We start from the raw sequence: 24,043 nt of genomic DNA on the forward strand, positions 1-24,043 counted from the left end.
TCGCTAACACCAGTTAGAGACAGCTTGTAGGCGATAGTGGGCATTTAGGGGCCCACTTTGCATGTCAGCGATAATTATCCCTAATGACATGCAAAGTGGGCGTGCCAAGATGTTAGCGACTGAAAACAGTCGCTAACATCTCTAACTCCTATTAACAACTTTTGGAAATATTCGCACTAAGCGCGAATATCTCCAAAAGGTAACGCCTGCTAAAAGCAGTTCTTAGCCATGTTATCCAATGGAAGGTGGATAACATGGCTAAGAGCATTGTCACGATAATGCATGAATATCGCTGATTTTTCAGCAATATTCATTCATTTCGCAGGATTTTTACCGCTTTTGAGATAAACCTTGATAATATCAAGGTATCTCAGCGGTAAAAATCCTCGGTGCTCTGCGATATTTTTTTCCCGTTAACCAAGCAATAGCGATAATTATCGCTATTGCTTGGTAATATGCCCCAGTGTCCTTTATGCATTGGCAATTGTCTTACTGTTCATAAGTAACATTTTGACACTTTGTCTGGGACCGCAATGATGAAAGTAGACAAGAAAAGAGCCTGCTAGCTTGATTTTTCAGCAAGAAGGTGTTTTCCTCAAACTTTATGTTCACACCTTTTTGCTAACTACCTTCAGTCATCCCAGTATCCGCTGATGTCAAAAACAGGCTATAAACATAGTAAAGCAAATTTGAGGAGACTATGCAATACTATTGCAAGACAAACCGTGACGTTTTTCTTAATTATTTAGTTATTTTAAGCAAATGCCTACCATTTTTATGTGACAGTCTTTTAATTCATTTTACATATGTTGTTTTTGGGTATGTGTGTATTTTATTGTGATTGAATAAGTTGGCGATTGCAAGAATAGGTATATGAGGGGATGTTTGAATGCATGAGTTCAAGAATGAGTGAGGGAATACTTCAATGATAACTTATTGAGTTCCTAAGTCTGTCAATGACTAACTGATGATGCACTTTCTTTTTTAAGCCAGAACCATTTGCATTGCAAACGATTAATATTTTAGTGACTTTATTTGTGCAGTTAAACTAGCTGCATGTTATGAAAGCATTTATTTACTTATGTGCATACTTACCACATATTTTTTTACGGTTTGGACACTGCTTGCATCTTTGCCACTAGAAGGAATATAGGGCTGAGATGTGGTATTTCACGTGTGGTACGTTCATAAAATAGGATAGTGAAGTATCCGTGTCTTGTTGAAATTAAAAATAATACTATGCCCCTGATTCAATATCGGGTCAGGAACGATACATTCGGTATGTATGGAAGAGTATTACATTTTGTGTGTGCAGGAAATATAGGGGCATATTACCAAGCAATAGCGATAATTATCGCTATTGCTTGGTTAGAGACAAAAATTTACCGCAGCGCTGAGGCGATTTTTACCGCAAATAAACCTTGGTATTACCAAGGTTTAACGCAAATGCGGTAAAAATCGCTGCAAAGCATGAAAATCGCTGAAAAGTCAGCGATATTCATGCATTAGCGAGCTAATGCTCTTAGCCATGTTATCCACCTCCCATTGGATAACATGGCTAAGAACTGCTCAGGGCAGATGTTAGCTTTTGGAGATATTCCCGCTTAGCGCAAATATCTCCAACGGTTGGTAATAGGAGATAGCGATGTTAGCGACTGTTTTCAGTTGCTAACATCTTGGCACGCCCACTTTGCATCTCATTAGTGATAAATATCACTGACATGCAAAGTGGGGCCCAAGATGGTCGTTATCTCCTACTAGCTGTCGCTAACTGGTGTTAGCGGCAGCTAGGTAATAGGGAGATAATTTTATCTCCGCTTTCTTGGCTTTTAAAGCCAAAAAAGCGGAGATAAACCTTCTTGATAATATGCCCCATAGTGTCTATCATGAATACTCCAAGTGAATAATAAACGTGTACAGTAATGTATGGTGTTTGAGCAGCCACTCGGGTCCACAAAGGGCAATTGGGCAGACTGTTAGGACATAGAGTTTATAAATATTAATGGATCCTCTTAGCCGTGTAATGAAAATCCTACAGTAAAACGTGTGCAGCCCTACCAAGCAAAAGAGGACATAGAGTGATAGTCATCCCCCTTGTAGCCTACATGGGTGATAAATGCCATTCATGGTGGTCGCTCCTCAGTCCCGTAGGGTGGCCTAGCCTGTACAGTTGTACTGGCACACAGTGGCAGCTGATATTTAACGACAGTAGGGGGCGGGTCATGGGGCAGAGGTGGCCAGAATGCTTTCTGCCACCTCCGCCTCCTCTACCTCTTCGTACGCATCCAGGGATGGAGGCAAGAAGCATTGCGATTGGTCTGAGTGCCATGGATCGGCACTCAGCTAGAGAATAGGTGGTTAGGCATGTTCTCCAGGCAGGCTGTAATGCACCTTGCATGGAGAAAATGCGAAGTGTGCATGACTGTTTGAGCAGCGGGATACGGCTGGCAAAAGCGTCCTGCACACTCAGAATGGGCATACTACTCCATCGCTGCCCAGTTCTGGGAGTAAAGCAGCCCCACCACTACCCAGTTGAACAAAGGGAAAAATAAAATGATACTAATAATGAGATATTTTCATTTTGTTTTATCCTCTTTGACCTGCTCAGTGCATAGCTTCCGATTGCGCAGCATGAGCAGTGACAGCATGGCCCGTTGCCTTAGGGTCCCACTGAAACGTGATTATTGCTTTTATTTATAGTTATAAACAAATACTAATGGGTTCCATTTCCTTCCTTGTACTTGGACCCATGCCACTATGGCTACCCTATGCTGCCAAAAATGGCGTCTATAGTTAGAAACGTCACTAGTAGCTTGTCTGCAATGGTGGGTTGCTACATGACAGGGAGGAGTTTCTGATTATTTTTGAGAGGTTTAAGAGCTATTCAAAAACTTACTTATTAGGAGCAAGAGAGCCTGCAAAGCCTGATGACTTGCAACCTTGTGCGTTTTATTTATAAAATGTTTGACGGCTTCAGTAAATGCAAATACTTTTTTGTAAAATAAAGGCAGAAAGAAAGTGGTCCTCTTCTGCAGCAGTAGCTTTCCCTGTGATGTGCATGACCCTCTAGATGAGAGGTGTATCTTTTATGTAAGAGGTGCTACGCTCCATCTTGTTTTATGACTGTCACCAACTCTATAAAAGGACTATGCACTATGGAAAGGAGCTGATGGCTTAGATACAGCCAGTATGTTTTCGCACTTCCAGTCAGGTAGCAGCAGGGAATCTCCAAATTGGAGATTGAAAAGCTCTTCATATTTGGCTAGACATATGGTTACATGCCATGGATGGGAGATTTTCAGCTCTACCACACCTGGGAAAATTCCAAACTGCTGCACTCATTTGTTATATTCAGAATTAGCCCATTTGCAGGGCACCATTCAAACTTTGTCCTCCTCCATCATTAGCCGTTGCTCCTCCTAGGGCCGGTGCTGCAATGCCCTATCGGTCCCCCAAAGGGTCTCTTTAGCAGGATTCTTTTAATTTTGCTGTATGATGAGTGAGGGTGTGAGTTTCTTAAGAGGGGTTGCGAAAGGTGAGTGAGTGGAAGAGTATATAAAACTGGCAAGGAGATACCTAAAAATATTTAACTGTGTTGGTTCCCCTACCAGAGTAAAAAAACTTGATGTAGGTTGTTGTTACTGGTGGGGTAATGATGTACCCTAGTAACTAGAAGGTTGACATGTTGTGCTCAAAACGATTCTCTGCACTTCATCAGGACCAAAAAATGGTTATTTATAGTTGTGAAATTTAAAAATAGATATCCCCTGTATATTGAAGTGGAAGTGCAGTCCACCTTGTGTTTTGTATAAGGTGGCACCAGCTCATGGTAACCACTGGTGTTACCGACCTATTCATATTGTTCAATAGGCTCCATAGGCTATCGCCTGCGAGGGTATGTGTAGCAGACTCGTGCACCTAGCAAAAACTCTGTAACGATGCGGTAGGACAGGAAATATCTTTACCTTGACCTTAATTGACTGAATGACCAAAGCACTTCTTCTTGGGTGATCCCCTGGTTTAATATCTTTTGCTTACTGGCATCTATAGGTTGGATAGACTCTCTACTAACCTGTGTAGATGACGGCTTATTGTGTGAAGAGCCAAGTGTTGAGTTTTTTAAAATAATGCTTCATCCCTCCTCTGTCACACTTTCAGAGGGATATTGTTCCAACTAGGGATGCCAGAAAAAAGAAAGAGCATTCTGCTTCTTTAGCCGGACAAACTCTCAGAATTCGGGCCAGTTGGTTAATGGTGGAGAGTAAAACTCTTGTCAGGCTATACTAGGCAATCCTGGGAGATGAATAATGAGGTTCTGAATGATGCAGAGGTCTGTACGTTAACAGAGCGGACTTAAAGAGAAATCTTTTGTTCCACAGGGAACCAGTGCAAATTAGGAAAGTACATAATAATGTGTTCTCATCTAGGAAGACCAAGACGTAGTCTAGACACTGCATTCTGAACAGTATTGAGTCTTCTCAGAAGGTACTTTGGCAGGCCTGCATATAGAGCATTGGCATAAACAAAATCTGTGCCTATACCACTGTGATCTTATTTGGAATTGAAAGGAAATGCAAACTTTTTTTGCCATTCATAAGATGCCAAAACACATGCCTACCACCAAGATAATTTGGTTATGGAAGGTCAGTTAATTAAAAAATTTGATCCCCAGATTTTTTACGAAGTCTACCTGGATATCCGGTGAAGATATACCTGCAGGCCAATGGACATCCAAATTAGGAGCAAAATTGTATCCAAAACTGAGCACCTCCATATTTCCAGTGTTGGTTGGTTATAGGTCATTCACAAAAAACTGCATATTCTCAAGGCGCTATCGCCGAGTTAATGGCATTTTATCGCAGCCAAAGTCGTGAAAAATTCATCACCCCATTCACAAGCTGGTGCTAACAGCCCATAACAACAGTTTACCTGCGATAGCAGCCGCAAAAAACATCGCCACAGATGACCCTCGCAACTATCGCTAATGAGATGCAGATTATGAGTTCTTGAGCAAAAAGTTGCGACAGCACCATTCAGCACCATTCTCAATGACCAGCTGCATCCGGGATAAGATCCCAAAACAGGCTATAAGGCACATTAGAAGTAGGAAACTAGCACCTGCTCTGACCTGGTGTAAAGTCAGATGGGGGCCTGGACCACGAAAGGGAGCCCAGCCCAGAGCCACACCTGAAGAACAACAGATGACATTGAGCCACTGAACATGCGGGCGGACACTTAAGAGGGCCACAACACCCATCGCCACCACCACCCTCAGGACCACCCCCTCTCCTCCAATCCAAGCCAACACAGAGGCAGCCCCTCGAAAAGTAACAGGTAACAGGTTCAGGAAAGAATTACGACAGGACAGGTCACCTCTTCTGGATTTAATGCCAGCGTCAAACCCCTCTCAAATACTAGTTTACCTCCTCGCATTTCTTCCGCAAATCTTGTTCCTAGTTCCCTTGCCAACTCGATTTTCCTAAATTCAGTTGTAGAAAATTCTAAGTCTGCTTTAAAGAAATGTGATCAGCATTTGGACAGCATCTCTATATCTCAGTGTTCTGGCAGCGATCAGGGAACTTCCATTTAATTAACTATCCCAATTATACCTTTTGGTGACATGTTACACCTGTAAATGTTTCAAACTTGTATAATTTGTGAATACTGATTGGACAAGCCAAAGGGATGATCACGCCATACTAAGTTCATTACTTTTTCTTAAGAGCATTGTCTTATATTCCCGCCCATTAATTTGTTTCACCCAAGCGTTATTCCCACCCTTTATCATTTTACTTTTTTAACATTGCATAACATTTATACATTTGTTCATTGAGTCTTCAGGATGTTTCATCATTTTACAGACTATGAGAAAAGATCATCCTTGATCGAGTTCCAAGACTTGAGATTACAACTCCGAGGTTGTTTCTAATGCACCTGCGCACACGACATACGTGGTTATTAGCCTTGTTTCTCATTTTAGGCCCAATTACAAACTAACAGAGAAATCAAAAAGACAATACGTTAGATTCAAATAAAATGGTTCCACTGTATACCACTTAAGTTATTTCTACTCTAATCCCATTTGAAAAAAATTATTCTCTTATGCATTAGTACTTAGTATAAAATACAGTTTAGTTTCAAGCAGAGTAGATGCTTAGCATGTGAGTTCTGAAGTGGCCATTTTCTGTGTTAGTGCACAGAAGCAAAGCTTTCTCTCAAAGCGTTATGACATCTGGCAGTTGGCACATGCGCAATTCAATATGGCTGAGATACCCGCCACCCCCTCTCAACACAATCCCCAAATGAGGGAATCCGGAAACGGTTCTTGAAGTTTTTTGAAAGTGGGAGGGAGTGACCCTCCCGGCCGTATTTATTAAAACAAAAAATTAAAACATTTAAACATTAATGTACAATTTCATACGACACTGCGATGTTTGGCTAACCTTAACAGATTCTCTAATACAGAGGTTCTCCTAGCCGATCTAACATCCTACAAAACATTTACTTGAAATATTGAAATTGTACATCCTAACGTTTAAGGGCCAACGGCAAGGTCGTAACCGGTGTCAAGATCCCTAACCAGACATACCCCCCCCACTTGGGAGGGGCGACAGCACTGAGGCGTACTCACGTGCAACTACTACAATTTCCCTTGTCTTGACGGGGGCACTTATCAACTCGACGCCAGTTAAAGGTCGTTCGAAGACTCGTGTGAGGTATCTAGAAGGTATCGTAGACCTCCCCCCAACCCCACACAACTTACCGCATCTGCCGTCGCAGATGTCACTGGCCCCGGGAAATTCCCCAGGAGGGGGCTGTAACCCCTCCTACACAGGAAGGGGCCTTGACCGCCTTTCCTCTTCTTCCGGCGACCCATCCTTAGAAGGGACCGCCTCCCCGTTGAGGGGCCAAAGGCCACCTCCCCCGAGCGCTCCCATCCGTGTTGGGTGACGCCCACTCATAGGGATCTTCCAATTAGTGCTCACCGATCATGACCTTACCGCCTACCGCCTGACCGAAATAAATACGACAAGTGCTAACTAAACGAAACTACATTTGGCCACTATGACCGAAAAACCTGTGTCTAAATGGACCTCAAATCCGACATTCTTTAATCACCAACTTGTAACATTATACCAATCTTTATTACACATTAAATATCACATAACACCAAAACAACCTGAAAACGAAATAGAATAACTGATCAACTTTATTAAAACAACTAGCTGTCCTCAGGGGCTCGTGGGTGGGTCAAAATTGGCTCTTCGTTCCGTCTCGAGCTCACGTGCAGCGGGGAGGTGCAGCTTCAGAGCACAGGAACAAGAGGATGTCTTATGGTCTTGCGTCTCTTTTTATCCATCTTCAGGGCGGGCGTAAACCCGCCCCTGCCTGCCCCGAGGGCGTGGCCGGCGGCGTCCGTGTCTAGGCCAGCCCACTCAATTGCGGGAAAAAGCGCGCCCCGGCTACGCCGCTTCGGGCATACCAGCCGAGACGCGCCTCCCGCCCAAAAATGTCTTCCCGGGGGGATCGAGGCACTCTGCCATACGTTCGGGGGGACCGAGTGGTCGCCCCTTTCCATATGGCTGAGATACCCGCCACCCCCTCTCAACACAATCCCCAAATGAGGGAATCCGGAAACGGTTCTTGAAGTTTTTTGGAAGTGGGAGGGAGTGACCCTCCCGGCCGTATTTATTAAAACAAAAAATTAAAACATTTAAACATTAATGTACAATTTCATACGACACTGCGATGTTTGGCTAACCTTAACAGATTCTCTAATACAGAGGTTCTCCTAGCCGATCTAACATCCTACAAAACATTTACTTGAAATATTGAAATTGTACATCCTAACGTTTAAGGGCCAACGGCAAGGTCGTAACCGGTGTCAAGATCCCTAACCAGACATACCCCCCCCACTTGGGAGGGGCGACAGCACTGAGGCGTACTCACGTGCAACTACTACAATTTCCCTTGTCTTGACGGGGGCACTTATCAACTCGACGCCAGTTAAAGGTCGTTCGAAGACTCGTGTGAGGTATCTAGAAGGTATCGTAGACCTCCCCCCAACCCCACACAACTTACCGCATCTGCCGTCGCAGATGTCACTGGCCCCGGGAAATTCCCCAGGAGGGGGCTGTAACCCCTCCTACACAGGAAGGGGCCTTGACCGCCTTTCCTCTTCTTCCGGCGACCCATCCTTAGAAGGGACCGCCTCCCCGTTGAGGGGCCAAATGCCACCTCCCCCGAGCGCTCCCATCCGTGTTGGGTGACGCCCACTCATAGGGATCTTCCAATTAGTGCTCACCGATCATGACCTTACCGCCACAGGCCGGATAGTTGACCGGCTATCCGGACCCCCCACAAAACTCCTACCTAAAGGTCATGTCTCAAAGAGTTCAACCATGCTAAGAAGTCTCCTAAGAACAACTCATTCCCCTCCCAAGACAAATGCACAACATCCCCCGAATACATCCTGTCATCATTAATACAGCTATGAGAAATAGAATGCAATGTCCTGGAACGGAACAACCTACTCACTTTATTGTTAAGCTTTCTAACAGAGTGATTCAAAGCAGGTATAGAGATAGCCCCCCGCCACACCTTTCGTGGAATCAAATGGGACCATGCAATCGTGCACCCCGGAACTCTCCTCGCCAACCAACTTACAGTGGAAAGCGTTGCCTCCAGGAGTAGTCGTCTACCGATGGTGACCAAATCATTGCCCCCAACATGCACTATAACTATAGCCGGCGGTGACCTTGTCCGCCCTAATAAACCCTCAAAAAATGTTTGAAACTGGTCAATACAGAGACCGCCCCTTCCGTAGAAGGACATCCTGTACCCGTATTCCCCAGCTACGTGAATCATGTCACCTGCTTTGAATACGTCTGCGGCACGCCTCACGTATGACTGGCCCACGACCCACACCTCCTTTTTCACAGCCGGTGATGTCTGACCGCTGGCCCGGTGTAAGGTCGACTGCATAGTTCGCCCCGCCTCGTAGGCTTGCGTAACTGAAACCAAACAAAAACAAGAAGCGTGAGTACAGAGTACATAATTACAGCTTCACAACATGTGCAACCGCACATATCTTTTATAACAATTGGAGGACCAACGCCCCATTCGTTTCACTTGCTCAACATTAAGACCCCTGGCCGTAGCTTCAGTAGCAGCCCCTATCCGAAAGGAATGGGTCCCAAATTCGCCCGGGTTCAAGCCCGCAGCGGCAACAGACATCGCAAGCACCCGCTGAAACTGAAATTTCGTCAGTGGGGTGGCGTCCGCGTGTCTTAACAAAGTCCCCCCCCATGATGCCACCCTTCGTGCTAGGTAATCCTCTAAACACTTTACCGGACATATGGAGGACCCAGGAATCCTGCGTATGATGACGCAGTCACCCATCCCATCCTGGTCAGTCTTAGACCTTACAAAGGAGATAGTCATTGTTTCTCCCCTGATCTGGACGTGTTCCCGGCACAAACCCCCCGCCACATCCAGTTTGTTCCTTGCAACCAGTTCGCTTACCCGCATTGCTCCGTGAAATGCTAGCGTAAACGCGGCTCGGAACAGCACTGCCTCAAACTGAGATGAACATGTGGCAGGAAGTGTAGCCAACAACTGGGACAATCTATCCAAACCTATCGGGCGCCTTTCATCTACTCTGCGACCCTCCAGGCGTTGCCACCCACGCAGCGCTTTCTGTACAACGAAGGACGCTGTTGGGTCCTGGATAGCGTGTGCCCTGGCAACAAAGGAAATGGCAGCACGATGCCTCTGGGCCGTAGCCACCGATTTCCCAGCCCTACGTAAGGACATCAGGAAATTCACCACCCATTCCTCATGACCCCAAAGTCGCTCTCTATCACTCCCCAAAAAGGCTAAATAGGCCCGAAACGCCCCTTCATATGCCTTCCTCGTCCTTGGTGCTAGACTCTCTCCCACGAGGTGACGAAGTTCGGGGCACCGAGAGACCAGAGAGCCTCGGTAAAGGGTGCCGGCTCCGGGTCCGCTGAGGGAAGGAAACCAGCAAAAGCCTGCATTTGAAAACGAGACAGTGCGTCAGCTGCCTGATTCATCACCCCTGGCACGTGTTTTGCTCTGAATAGCACGTTCAATTGCATACATAGTAAAACAATTTCTTTAAGTAGTCTTAAGATCAGTTTACAACGTGCTGCCTGACTATTGATGCACTCAACCACAGTCATATTGTCCGACCAAAATATGACCGAGTGATTTTTGAACCCATCGGGCCATGTTCTCAAGGCCACCAAGATGGGAAACAGTTCGAGGAAAGCAATATTACTCGTCAGACCCTTCTCATGCCACCAAGTCGGCCATCTTTGTGCTGACCATTTTGTGCCGAAAATGGCGCCAAAACCTATGCTTCCCGCCGAATCTGTCCACAGCCCCAGCTCCTCAGAAGACACGGCTGGTTTATTCCAGACGATTCTACCATTGAAATCCGCCAAGAATGCTAACCAAATACGCATGTCCTGGCGGATCTCGGCCGATAGTCTCGTGCGATGATGGCCTTCTTTAAGGCCGACCATCGCTTGGGCAATTGAACGGGAAAAGGGGCGGGCCATTGGTATCACCCTCAGGGCAAAATTCAACTGTCCCACCACTTGCTGTAATTGTTGCAGCGTAACTTTTGATGCATTTATACACAGTTGCAGCGCAGCCCTGAACTTCAACACTTTCTCGGCTGGCAAACGGAAACACCCCTCAATGGAGTCCAACTCGATCCCCAGAAACTCGAGGCAAGTCGTAGGACCCACTGTTTTACCCGGCGCCAATGGCACGCCTAACTGTTTCATCAACACACAAAATTCGGCCAAGGCCCGGCCACATTCAAGACCCCCAGCTGCCCCAAGAAATAAGAAATCATCAAGGTAGTGCATTACATCTTGGAAACCCGTTTTCTTTGTGAAAACCCATTGTAGAAAACAACTGAATTTCTCGAAATAAGCACAGGATATAGAACACCCCATTGGCATACACCTATCCATGTAATAACAACCCTGAAACATGAAACCTAGGAGACGCTGGTCGTCTGGGTGTACCGGGAGCAATCGGAACGCTGACTCGATATCTGACTTCGCCATCAGCGCCCCGGGCCCCAGGCGATTCAAAATGGCTACGGCCTCATCGAAGGATGCGTACCGCACCGAACACACTTCTGGATCGATTGCCTCATTTACGGAAAGACCTCGTGGAGCTGATAAGTTATGAATTAGTCGGAACTCTCCAGGGTCTTTCTTGGGTACTACCCCTAAGGGAGAACAAACAAAATTCTGGACTGGGGGTACACTAAACGGGCCAGCGACCCGACCTCGAGTCACCTCTTTTCGGATCTTTTCCTGTACTACGGTTGTATGCTGCAGGACGGAAAGTTGGTTTTTACACTTATCCACACCCTGAAAGTCCCCTACCGGGATGCGGAAACCATACGAAAAACCGTTTCGCAGCACCCCAGCAGAAGTACGATCCGGGTAATCACTGAGCCAAGGGATCATTGCCAGGGTATCAATGGGAGTGGGTAAAGGCGCCCCTCGGACTATATTAGACCTGTTTGGCACCTCCTCTCCCCCCGTTATCACCCGTTCTGGCTCTGCACGAGACCTCAGGATGGGACGACCCACAACCACTACATTCATGTTTGAATTTACACGATCCCTGCGGTCTCGTACATTTTCCTCTGTTGTAATTAAAACAGAAACCCTTTCTTCCGGTATTGCCGGTAGGTTTCGAGTGATCGTCGGCCCCCGAACCTGATCGAAAGGGCGTCCCCGCATATTGTCGAGAGGATTCACCCACATTACTTCCTACCAACGGCATTTTTAACATCCCTGACTCCTTCATTTTATCCCAGGTCAAGGCATCATAACAATCCCAGGTTAAACTTTTATTATGCTCCTTTTCCTTTCTGAACATATTATCGTAACAAAACCAATGGTTCCCCTGGTGCGATGTCGAGTACCCCATGATTCGTGATTGGTAGATTGGGAACTCGGAAAGCAACTCAGGCCTACGTTCGCCCAGGATTGATGTAAAAATTCCCCAGGCATTGCCCCAATTGGCGATATTCTCATTCACTTTAAAGGCGGCCATTTTTGCGCGCCAAACACTCGGGTGCATTAGGTCCTTCTGACTCTTTACATGCTCAACCTCATAATGATCAACAAGTAACGAAAAAATGTTCACATACTCCCCCGCCCAAATCTTTTCCTTAATTGCCAAAGGAACATGTTGCCCCAACTTTTCTCTCCGAGAGGGTGTTGACTCATCCCTCGCGATCGGCAATGGCCGCTTACCTGCACCTGACGCTGCCTCTGTGGTCGCAACCGTCCCTGGTGTCTTGTCCCCCACTGCAGCCGGCACGGGCACCTTGGCTGCTTCCCGCTTCTCACGCAATTGCTTAATCAGCTCCTGCGCTTCGACAGCCGTGGCGCCCTCGTTACCTTTTCCCAACCACGCTGCCAATTGTGCTGCCAACTCGGGCGGCATATCATCCTCGGACACGGGGGTGATCGGATTCCCCTCCTCTGGCACGGGAATTGGAGCCTCGAGCGGAGCACTGGGACCGGGAATCTCCTCTCCCGCTGCCCCCCTCCTGGGCCTCTTGTTTTTCCCTCCCGGGGCTGCTCCCGCCAAAGGACGTTTTGGACCCCTTTCTTCATTCATGTCCACCCGCTTCCTTAGCTCGGACATCTCCTTCATGAGAACACGCAGCATCTGGTCGGTATTCATACGCTTTCCAACCTTCTTCGGCATTCTCCAACAAAGTAACTGAAAAACAAACAAGAACGATTAAAACGCTCAAAATTGGCTCTTCGTTCCGTCTCGAGCTCACGTGCAGCGGGGAGGTGCAGCTTCGGAGCACAGGAACAAGAGGATGTCTTATGGTCTTGCGTCTCTTTTTATCCATCTTCAGGGCGGGCGTAAACCCGCCCCTGCCTGCCCCGAGGGCGTGGCCGGCGGCGTCCGTGTCTAGGCCAGCCCACTCAAGGGCGGGAAAAAGCGCGCCCCGGCTACGCCGCTTCGGGCATACCAGCCGAGACGCGCCTCCCGCCCAAAAATGTCTTCCCGGGGGGATCGAGGCACTCTGCCATACGTTCGGGGGGACCGAGTGGTCGCCCCTTTCCATTCTGAGGTTTTTAGCGTCCTTTTTAGTCTCAAGCATGTTTCTTGTTTGTAGACACATAGTAAAGCTTCCCCTTATTCTACATTTTGTCCTGAATTTGTGTAAATTAGTATCACAAACATTTATTAGTACTTTATTATGATTTTTTTAATGGGAGGATTCATCCAGCAAGTTGATTATACGCAAATCCTTGCTCCATCACCTGGTAGCTAATGACTACGTGGTCCCCCCGAAGCACTTTAATGGGACAAATAGGGCAAACCTGCCATCCTGGATCAGTAGATCGTGCTGGGTTTGGAAAGAAGACCAAACAAGAGCTGCCCAAAGAGATGCTTTGTACCTGTTGCACTTTGGGTTAGCAAAGTTTGGACTGAACTTGTGGCTCAGTCTGCTGATCTCCTGAAACCCAAAACAGCAAAATGCTGGCTGCCGGAGAAGACTTGCTGATAGCTGCAGCTGGGTGCCCCAAGACTATAATCTTTGATGGCCAAAAGCTGCACCTGAGTCAGCTAAACACAGGAGTGCCATCAGATGCATGATTGGTTAACCAAGATGGAGTTTAGCGCCATTAACGTGTTTCGTTCCAATTGCAGTGCCATTAGATCGGTAACCCAGCCACAGCTGGCCTTCTATTGTTTCAAAAAGGAATTTTTTGTGGGACCCCAACCTCGGTGGTCAAAATCACGCTACGTCACCCGTGGACAGAGAAATCACCACAAAGGCACTCTGGATGACTGTAGAGGAACTGGAACATCTTTGAATCCTGTATCATCAGCATCAGGACAAATCTATTATCGTCTATGTCAGTCGGACTATAAAGGCAGGAACTGAAGTGGAAAGCACTCTGGTGGCCAGGTAAATCTACCTCACTGGCCCTCTAGACTTTCTCTCTGTTGGATTTAGTCACCCAGGTCGGGCCGGACTAGCCTACTAACCGTTCCCAACGTTTGAAATGTTTGCTAACTTTTTGTTGACAAATGCTTGTTTGTGGTTGAAAGTAAAAGTGATACAATCATTGAAAATCTGTATCTCTGGGACTCTCTTGTGGATTCTGCTAATCAAGTGCTCTAAAAGTGTATAACAAGATACTCTATTTTTATAAATTGGTATTGTGTATCTTTTGTGGTGTGTGGCTTCTTCCTGGTTTTGTTTGGTAATGTTAAATGCTTTACACTAGGAGGCTGATTAGAAAGGCAGGCAGACTTTAGTCTGCCCGCCCCCTATCCTAAACGGGACCGCCCGAGAGGCTGTGTGTGGTCTCACCAGAGAACTTACAATGCGACCGCCACCACGAAGGTCGCAATGTCTAAGTTTCGCATTGTGGCAGGTGCTGCCGGCTGCAGAACCTGCTGCAGTGCAAAAAGGGGACACTCAACATGTCCCTGCACTTCTTTGGAGGCACCATGCAGTGCCCGTCACATAGTGCAGGGGTATGTAGCAGGGCTCCATAGGTGCACCCAAAAACCCACAGCTGAGGGCTAGGGGGGAAGGTGGGTCGGCTTCGGACCTCCAAAGTGCCATTCTGCCTGCCTTTTAATGGCAGGCTAATCACTATGAAAAGGTGGGCGGAAAGGGACATTGTAACCCTATGGCTGTGCCTGGCAGGCATCGCCACCATTGTAGGGAATACAACCCCCTCCGTCCCACCGGCAGGCTCAAGGAGCCCGTCGGATGGATGGCGGTCGGTCTTTCTGACTGAAACCCATCCACCCGCCATTGTAATATGGAGGACGGAGAACATGGTTCTGATCATTGTAATCGGCCCCTAAGTTCCTTTGTTCTAGTCTTGCTGCTCTATAGCCAAACTTTGTTAAAACAAGCCTGACTGGACTCAATAAAGGTTTTTTGAGAGTGTGCGCCATGCTAAGGCTACCCGGAAATATTGTGTAATACACCCAGATCCTCACAGGTACCCTCTTCACCTGGGATAGCCCCAGCAAAACTATTCTATCCCTCCTCTGAGATCCTAAGAGATCAATGTTCAAAGTCCGCTTCCAGGATGGCATTGAACTTATTGAAGGTTCTTCTAAGGACACGTCAGATACCCTGCTGGTACAATCCATTCTAATAAGAATGCCCTTTACATTGACTGTCAACTTTAGGACAATTTTGTAACATCACAAGCCTCAATGTCATGATATTTTGGGTTTTATCTGGCCACTGGCACGCTCTGACCTTTCTCACCTCATCTCTACATTCGGTTCTGGACCCCGAGGTATTTGTTTAATCACACTTGAAATCTCTTCGGTACTTCAACACTCTTACAATCAAAACCTTGAGTTAAAAACAGAATGGATGTACTGAAATGTTTTTAAAAACACTACCAGCTAACATATTTTTTTTCAATTTAAGTGAATTAATTCATTTTCCTGGAAAAACTATAATATAGAATGATTGCAAAATCAGATTTTTACTGTAATGTTCTTTCCAAAAAACGTAAACTTTTTTATTAAAGGAAGCGTCTCATAGCGTAAAAAAGGAGGTCAATTATGAAATGGTAATTCTTCATGGAACCTAGCAGTGAAGGATTTCTGGTGCCTACAAGAAATGTGGTCGTAGCCACTGTTCAAAGCATTTGCTTCGGTAAAGAGTTTCCTGGCTTTGTGGGGTAGAAGAAACTCCTGGAAAGGGCACGTTGGTCGCATGCATTCTCAAACTGAAGCCAAGACTGTTGCTCCAAAAATTAAAATGCAGCCAGGGGTGAAAAATTAGGTAGAGGGCATTTGGCCTGGTATTGAGTGATGCCAATCATGTGAACGTAAAGCATCATTGAGATGGTCTCCGAACAGACAACATTTTTTCCAGCGCAAATATGCATTGGACATATTTTACATGGAGCAGGACATAATTTATGCAGTTACTCCACTATAGAATAGAGATTAAACATAATGAAAAACGGCTTTATTTTTCACCTTTCCCAGGATAAATTCTCCTAGGTTACCTACTGGTACTGACGTGTGACTACATCGCTAGAAGAGATTAATGATTCTGCAAAATAAAACTTTTTTTCATGGACTTAAAAAAGTCCATTTGACTTTCCTGTTTTAATTAGGCATAACATAATAAAATCAGCATTTCCTGTCAATAGGCTCCTATATGGAAGTTTTTGTAGTCATTGACCGATGCCTCGGCCTGAAAAACATGTTTCATATGAGTGTATCTGCTTTTTTTCAGAGACTATTTTAAATTTCATAACCGTCCGTGACAAAATAATATTTGATCCGGATAATTTCCTTAGCAAGCAGTATAATAAATGTGCTCTTTTTAGGTTTCAGAAGGCAATATAATGCTTTCATATTTTCGATATCATTCATGATCCATCTTTATATTTTTAGTATCTTATATGAGATCTCTGAGCTTGCTTTTCCGTTACCGTATTAATCATATGGTGGTATAGCTCACCGGCTACAGTATTTCACCAGGGGACGTTTACAACATACAAAGTAAGAAGACAAAAAAACATACTAATATGTGAAAAGTTGCTAAAGTTAATCAAGTTTCGCAAAGGCATAAGAATAAAACATTTTTCCCTGCTACAAGAGACCTGTGAAGTATTCACACTGAGTTACATTTCTGGCTAAACTCTGGCTTTGTATGTAAACGTTTGATATTAAGTTATCTTGAAGTGGTGTTCCCTTCTGAGAAATTGTGTCTGTAGAAAGGAATTTAAGGGGTGGCACACATTGTGCCACAGATAAAATTGCTGTGGACAGACACTCACATAGGCACATGCATGTACACACATGCACACATATATATTGGGTAGTCACCACTGTTTAGTTATAGGCAGGTAAGAGTTTCCACAGGAAAAACATTTTTTTTTCCAATAACTTTGGCTCCATTTGACAAATCTTCATGAAACTTTAAAAATTCCATCTATCTCAGCCCCTTCCTAGAAAGTCTGTGGTGTGATTTCCAGGGGGCAAGAAAAAGTGGGGTTCTCAAAACGCTGAGTTCACATATAATTTCTATACAGCCTTCAGTAGCACCTACAAGAAAAATGGCTGAACTGAATTACATCACGTGTGACAAAAAGTTAGAACTTTACTCAGAAAGCATGCATTGTGTGAATTGGTGTAAATCTGTTCAATCGGTTTAGAGCAATTTACTAGAGCAGCTCTGTGTGTGCTTGAAAGTGTTGAAAAAGTTGGAATGTGTGACCAGTTTTTCCAGCTGAAGTCCCGTGGGAAAGTCCATTATAGAAATAGGTTATTCTGATTGTCTCTGGGAACTTCTTCTCCCCGGGCCAGGACTACTCGCAAGGCACCAAGTAATCTGATTGGCTGGCCACAGCTAAAAACAACATGGTGTGGCTGCCAATACATAACTTCAGGGGGCAGGAGCAGCGCATAGACTATGGATGGCAGGTGGGAGGGGCGGGGCAGGACACTGACCACAGAGGTCAGGGAGGAGGGGATGGGGCATCAAGCTGAGCATGGAGGGCAGGCTGGAGGAGTGGGTGCACCAAGCTGACAATAGAGTGCAATTAGGGTAGGGCTGGGGCAGCAGATGGACAACAGAGGGCAGTCTTGAGGGTCAGCAGCAACTTACAAACAATGAAGGATAAGTAGAAAGGGAAGGGCAGCATTTGGACCTCAGAGATCAGGCCGGAGGGTCAGGATTAGCAAACTGAACACTGAGAGCAGGTGGGGTGGCAGGGGCAGCAATCAGACAATGGAGGCTAGACGGTAGGGGCAGGGGCAGCACCTGGATAAAAAAGGGCAGGAGGGAGGGCATGGGCAGCAAGCTGACAATAGATGGCATGGAACGGACAGAGGCAGCACAATGGCAATGGAGGGTTGTAGGGGCAGAGGCAGCACACAGGCATTGGAGGGCAGGCAGGAGGGGCGGGTGCAGCAAACTGACAACAGAGCTTGGATGGTAAGGTCAGGGGCAGTACGCTGACAGCAGAGGGTGGATGGCAGAAGCTGTGCAGCAGACCATGTGTCCAATTGGCACTGTGGAGGCTATAGGCTGTGTGCAGTGGGAGTTGCTAAGGCTAAGCCCATTGGGGTTTATCATCTCATGCTGTGTATAGGTGCAGATCCTATGATAACCCCCCACTGCATTCAGCAAAAGCTGTGTGTAAATGGGTAGGCAACCCGTGTAGTGTGGGCCTGGTAAACCCTGGTGAATGCTGTGTGCAGTGGGAGTGTTTGCTGAATTTGATTTTAAAAATCCAGAAAGTAACTAAAAAAAGAAAGGAATCAAGAGATGTTTCAGTTACGTATGGTAACATGATGTCCCTTTTCATCAAAAATTTTTAAATGAGCACAACAGCACTCCACAACATGGAACCAATTTTGCCCAGGAAACCTATTTCAGCTTTCCTACCAACAGTTGCATATGTTAGGGCAACTATTAATACATTTATTACAGAGGACAGTATTTCACTTTGCCTCTAGCCTCCGCTGTCTGCTTACAAACATCAAAAAGATTAAAAGACCAAGCACATATGCATTTGCTTAAAATATCGAAAAATGACATTGTAAGTATGTACATATTTATATTTGTATGTAAAGGTAAGCAGGCAGCACTGCTTTGCATTTGAAAGGTGTTTGCACAAAAGGTGCATGTGGCAAGGTGCAGCGTCTCTTCTTGTATGCTGTCTCCTACCATGTTCAACAGCTGTGGTGGTTAACCTAAGGCAGGCACCAAGACAAATAGAACTCGGACACTGTTAATTTCTGCCCCCACCCCCAAAAATGCCAGTAGCCTTGACGACTCTTTTCCTTCAAGAAGAGCCATAAGAGAGAGGGCATCTAACCTCCAATAACTTACATGCTTTCAATAGGATCTCCTGCCATAGGTTACCAGACAAACCTGGAAGTCCTGCTTGTCAGGGCCTGAAATTCAAATTTGAGATGCAGAAGAAAGGTCTCGTAATGAAGATGACTCTTAGGTAATTGAAACTTTACCATGCTGCAGCCTAGAATCTCTCTCCCTAACGAATTTTTTTAAGAAGGATGGGGATTTTAATGGGTGATATTAAAGTCCTTTAGATAATGTTGAATGTTTTTTTTTTACTTTGTTCTTTATTTAAGCACCACCTACTTCCATGACGTTTGCCTATTTGTGTTTTTTAGCTATCTTTCTACAGACCTACAGCAAGTCGGCATAAAATCCTCCTAGAAGCCAAAGCCTTTCCATCTGACCACGTAAGAGACGTGTTTTAATCTACGTAGCAATTTGACGTACTTTTCTAAGGGAAATACTTTTGTGTATCGGAAGAGGGAAACTGGAGGAACGAGCGTTAACAATTTCTAGATTTTAAGACCTTTTACAGAATCAAATCTGTTTCTTTTGTTAGAATCAAACGTGAAAAAGCATCAGACGATTGATTGGCTTCAGACATTGATTTCTATCCCTTTTCAACTACATCTGGAAAAACTACTTGCTTGAAATCATCCAGTGTTTTATGTTTTCATTACACACTGTTGCTTTATTTCTGCTTGATGGAGTAAAATCAATATAGAACTTGCAACACTTAACCAACATTTCCCTGCTGGGAACGAAAGCCCTGTTATTATTTTTGAGATGGGCTCAAACATAATTTGTAGCAACATTGTTCATTATTTTAAAGCATTGATTGAATTATTCTCCTGGTTTGTGGGTCGTTGGAAAGTTCATATGTATTTGTCAACTTAATAGCGCTATTACGGAAATGATTTGGCGTCGTTTTCATCTGTACCTTATATTTTTTTATGTACGGCTTTTTTTGCAGTATACAATAGAATCTCAAATTCAACTTCGAGGATTTGATGTGGCGAAAAGCATGCTGCTAATTCATCCACGAAAGGTGAGAGGACATTTTTTTTTCGTTTCACACTGCATTGGTGGCTCACGTTTTAATTGCGTTTTGTTTCTGTATCCTTTCAATGGACGGCAGCTTAGTTGCTCAAAGTGTTTAATTTAGGCATATTGGTGTAATTCTTTTAGTTCAAGGACCCTTTAAATTCTATTACATAGCTGGCAAGATAACACAGCAATCACTTGCACCTGTCTCCAGGGGAAGAGTATTTGGTTATGTTTTGGCCAAACACTCATATGGTGCAAAGTAGTACAAATCAACGCAAAGCATTACTTCTTTTACTAATCATTGAAAAGATCAACACGCAGAGAGCAGTAATGTAAGTATCTATGCTAGGCATTAGTGTAAATTTCATAAGGCAATCTCTGCCTATGATAATTCCCATAACAATAAAATGAGTATCATAATATTGAGTAGTGGTAACGCCTGTTGTCTTCATCACTGAGAAAAGATAAAACAAATTAGGATATGAAGTGCCACATAAAACAGTTATGGCTAGGATTATATAAATCATGGCCACATTGCACATCAGATAAACCATCATACAGAAGAGTTGGCCCCTGTAAATGCAATGTCAAGAACCAACAGTTCACCTGGCCCTCTACTCTCCACTCTAGCTATGAAAATCAGTGGTAAAATCAGTTACTGGTTACTTTAAAACATAAGTGATCCATCTGAAAGAAAAAGTGTAGTTGTGTTGCAGTAGTTGCTGGGAAGTTTCTTTCATGTTCCAAGAGCTAGCTATCAGAAGATAACCTGGACCTTTACCCCGGAAGGCCTTGTGAAAGTACACACACTTTAAATGTGATTATTGCATCACCACCAGCCAGTTCTGTGCTTTGATAGTTGGTTTTATGAAGGTACGATTTCTCATGTTTAGGCATACAATGGCTAAATGATTTTGACGTTTTATAGCCTAAATATGATTTGCAATGTCCAATGTGGATATCGTTGCATTAGCCTTACTGTGAAATCACAATTGGTATTTTCAGTTGCCCATTGTAGTTTGTTTGTATCGGTGGGGGGACTTTCCGGAACACAGAGCGCTACAATTTGGTGTCCACGATAGTTGGATTGATTTGGGATATTACTGAGAACTTGCAGTTCATTAGGGCTGCCAGGATCCCTTCTTTCAAACCAGTTTATGGAGGTACACTTTGATTAGGGGTAATCAAAGGGTGGTGATTTAGGACCTGCTCCTCCCAGTAGGGACTACGCTTGGGCTCCTCTCCCACTTAAAATATTGCCTTTCTTATTGAGGAATATGTGGTGAATATGTGGTTGAGGATTGAGGTAATTCGCAGCTTCTCAAACATATAATCCATCTGGGCATGATTTTAGGTGGAGACAAGAGGGTGAATGTGTTGCAAGGTTAACCCTACCTTTTTGCCTTCTCTTGCTGAACCCGTTTATGTTGGCATTAAGACTCTGTGGACTTTTTTCCTCCTAACCACTGTTAAAGGGCTTGTACTATTTCCCTAAAACATGGTACAAATGGCATATACATGACTTGTACATACAATTTACTTGTAAGTCCCTAGTGAATGGTATTACATGTAATCAGGGCCTGTAAATTAAATGCTGCTACTGGGAAGCAATAATCATTGTGCCACCCACTAAAGTAGTTGTAAATATGTCTCAGACATGCCACTGCAGCCTGCGTGCAGTTTCAAACTGCAATTTCGATCTGCCTCAAATGAATGGTAATTTAAAATCCTGAATAATGGTCACATCAATTTTTAAGGACAATTATGAAACGTACACTTTTAGAAAGTTGGCATTTTCCTGTCTTAACTAACTGTACCTACTGCCATTGTGACTGCTGTCTTGTGGGGGCTTGTGTAATAATTCCAGACACTAACAGAAAGGGGGTATATGTGTGGAAAGGATAGGCCATCCTCGTAGAATGACTGGGGATGGCTTTATATAGACCCACATAAACATCAAAGGCCTTAGCCTCTTTCACACACACAATAACTTTATAACAGGCATGCCTTCCCTTTGTTACACCCAGACAATTTGGATCTGTGACAAGGGTAGAGGAAAAATGTTCCACCAGATGTGTGGGTAGGACACAAAGGCTGGCACCAGGTATAAATATAGGATCTCCAGCGCCCCTCCTCTGGACCTGTTGAAGCTATAGAATAAGGACTGCCCTGCTGCCAGAGGATTACACTGCTACAAAAAAGACTGCCTTACTGTGTGAGAAGGAAACTTGGACCTGCTAAACTTCATCCCAGGATATCCCAAGTGACTCCAAGCGTCAGTTGGCTACCCTCCTGTTTGAGCTACAGGGACACAACAAGTTTCAGAGTACTTCATGCTACTTCCTAACTGACCTGCTGCAACTGGACCTGCCTGGACCGGCAACTGAACCTGCCTGAGTTCTGCTGCTGCTGCTGCTAGCCTCAGCTGGAGTAAGTCCTGATGCCCAAAAGGTGTCCCCCAGGTCCTGTACCTTTGACTGGCATCAGTGAGAGCTTCTCCTAAGCGTAAATGTGAAAATTCTGAAGTTTGGGTTCCTCCTGATCACGAACATGACTGTTCACATGAAACTCTTTGCCTCTTGATGACCAGCAACACAATGCAGTGGTGAAACCTGCTCTAATCTCCAGCAATGATTGTTTGTGCGGACTGTCATTGCGAGACCTGTACTTCACACTACAGCAACAACAGCCCGCGGTGACCTCTAGCATGATGCTACAGCAACGATTATCCCCACTTCTCAACTGGCTCTTGGTTGCACAGCGATGACCTTCAGCAAAACCCGACAATCCCCAATGCTCAGCCTCCTCGAATGCAAGCTGAACTCTTAGCGCTGGACTGAGACGATAACCTTTCTGGGATGAACATAGTCCATGTATCATACCCTCCCTCAATCATGGTAGAGCAAAACTTTGACTTTTCCCCAGTCTAACATGGCCAGATGATCATGAGTGGTGCTTTGTGCTTTTAGGTACTATTTTCACTAAACCTTTTAAAATTGAATATCTTTGGTTTCACTGATAGGGATTTTTGTTGTATTGATATCATTTTATTTATCTATGATTATAAATTGGACTTGTTTTTATTGTGTAGTGCTTTCACTTTATTACAGTTTTGGTGCTTCATAAATAATGTACTCATTGCCTGTAAGTTAAGACTAACTGATTTTATGCCAACCTACCAGAGGGTTAGGCACAGTGTGATTTAGTGACTTTTGTGGTTCACCCTGACAATGATTGTGGTTGTTTCTTGAGTGGGGCTTCCACCCTCCCGATTATTAAACAATTTCCTACAGAATCTAAATGGCAGGCAGGTCAAACAAGACTCCTGTAGTATTTCGCATTGTATTTTGGGGCATCATGACTCAAAATACCTAATTTAAAGTTGTTGACTGGGATTTATTAGGAAGGATTAGCTCACTTCTAAAGATATTTATGGACATGCTGTGCGTTCATCGGTGCCTTACAGGAGTTTGTTAGGATCTAAAATGTTCTAAGAGATGAACAGATGCTGCTTTCCTGCAAAGAAAGCACGATTGCTTCTCTCAGACAATGTAGGGCGGATTCAAAACCCCTTACACGCCTGACCCTGAATTCATGTTCATGTAGGAGGTGGTTACTTGCCTAATAACATGGCAGATGGTTCATAATTGCCCTGACAAAGATCTTAACTGATAGGGAAGGTCATTGATAATTAGGATCTTCTGGATGGACATTGGTTTTTGAAACTGGCTTAATAATTATGTGTTTCAGGTGAAGAAGGATGGCTCAACTTAGGAGGGAGCTAATAATCAAAGAAGCAAGGCCATCTTCAGGTGAGGGAAAAATTGCCTCAAGCATGAGACTTGCTAATGCCGAGCAGTCAAGTTAGATGCTCTATCTTTTAAGATAAGACTAAACATCACCTCTTTGATCATTTGAAGGAGAAAGCAGATTGAAGCGGAGGTGGGCAGATAAGTGAGTAATAAAAAATGCTGCGGGTTGTTAGAGACTGAAAAGCATATAATGGTGATTTTGGACTTCTTGAAAGCATTTAGAATATTCTACTCCATTGCTTGATTTTTGGCTTCACTGATGCTTTCAGCAAAGTGGATGTGTTTGGTT

General features: G+C 44.7%; 1 protein-coding gene across 3 annotated transcripts in view; it reads left to right on the forward strand.

The window, feature by feature from the left end:
- The window catches only part of KYNU (kynureninase), a 940,604-nt gene that overhangs the window by 446,069 nt on the left and 470,492 nt on the right, over positions 1-24,043 (forward strand). For all 3 annotated transcript variants that reach the window (XM_086957469.1, XM_086957470.1, XM_086957471.1), the window contains exons 6-7: positions 19,231-19,302; positions 19,869-19,943. In XM_086957469.1, coding sequence (XP_086813595.1) covers positions 19,231-19,302; positions 19,869-19,943 — 147 coding nt within the window. The remainder of the gene's footprint in view (positions 1-19,230; positions 19,303-19,868; positions 19,944-24,043) is intronic.

The sequence above is a fragment of the Lissotriton vulgaris genome, chromosome 2_1 (assembly GCF_964263255.1).
Source record: "Lissotriton vulgaris chromosome 2_1, aLisVul1.2, whole genome shotgun sequence".
NCBI classification, from domain to species: domain Eukaryota; kingdom Metazoa; phylum Chordata; class Amphibia; order Caudata; family Salamandridae; genus Lissotriton; species Lissotriton vulgaris.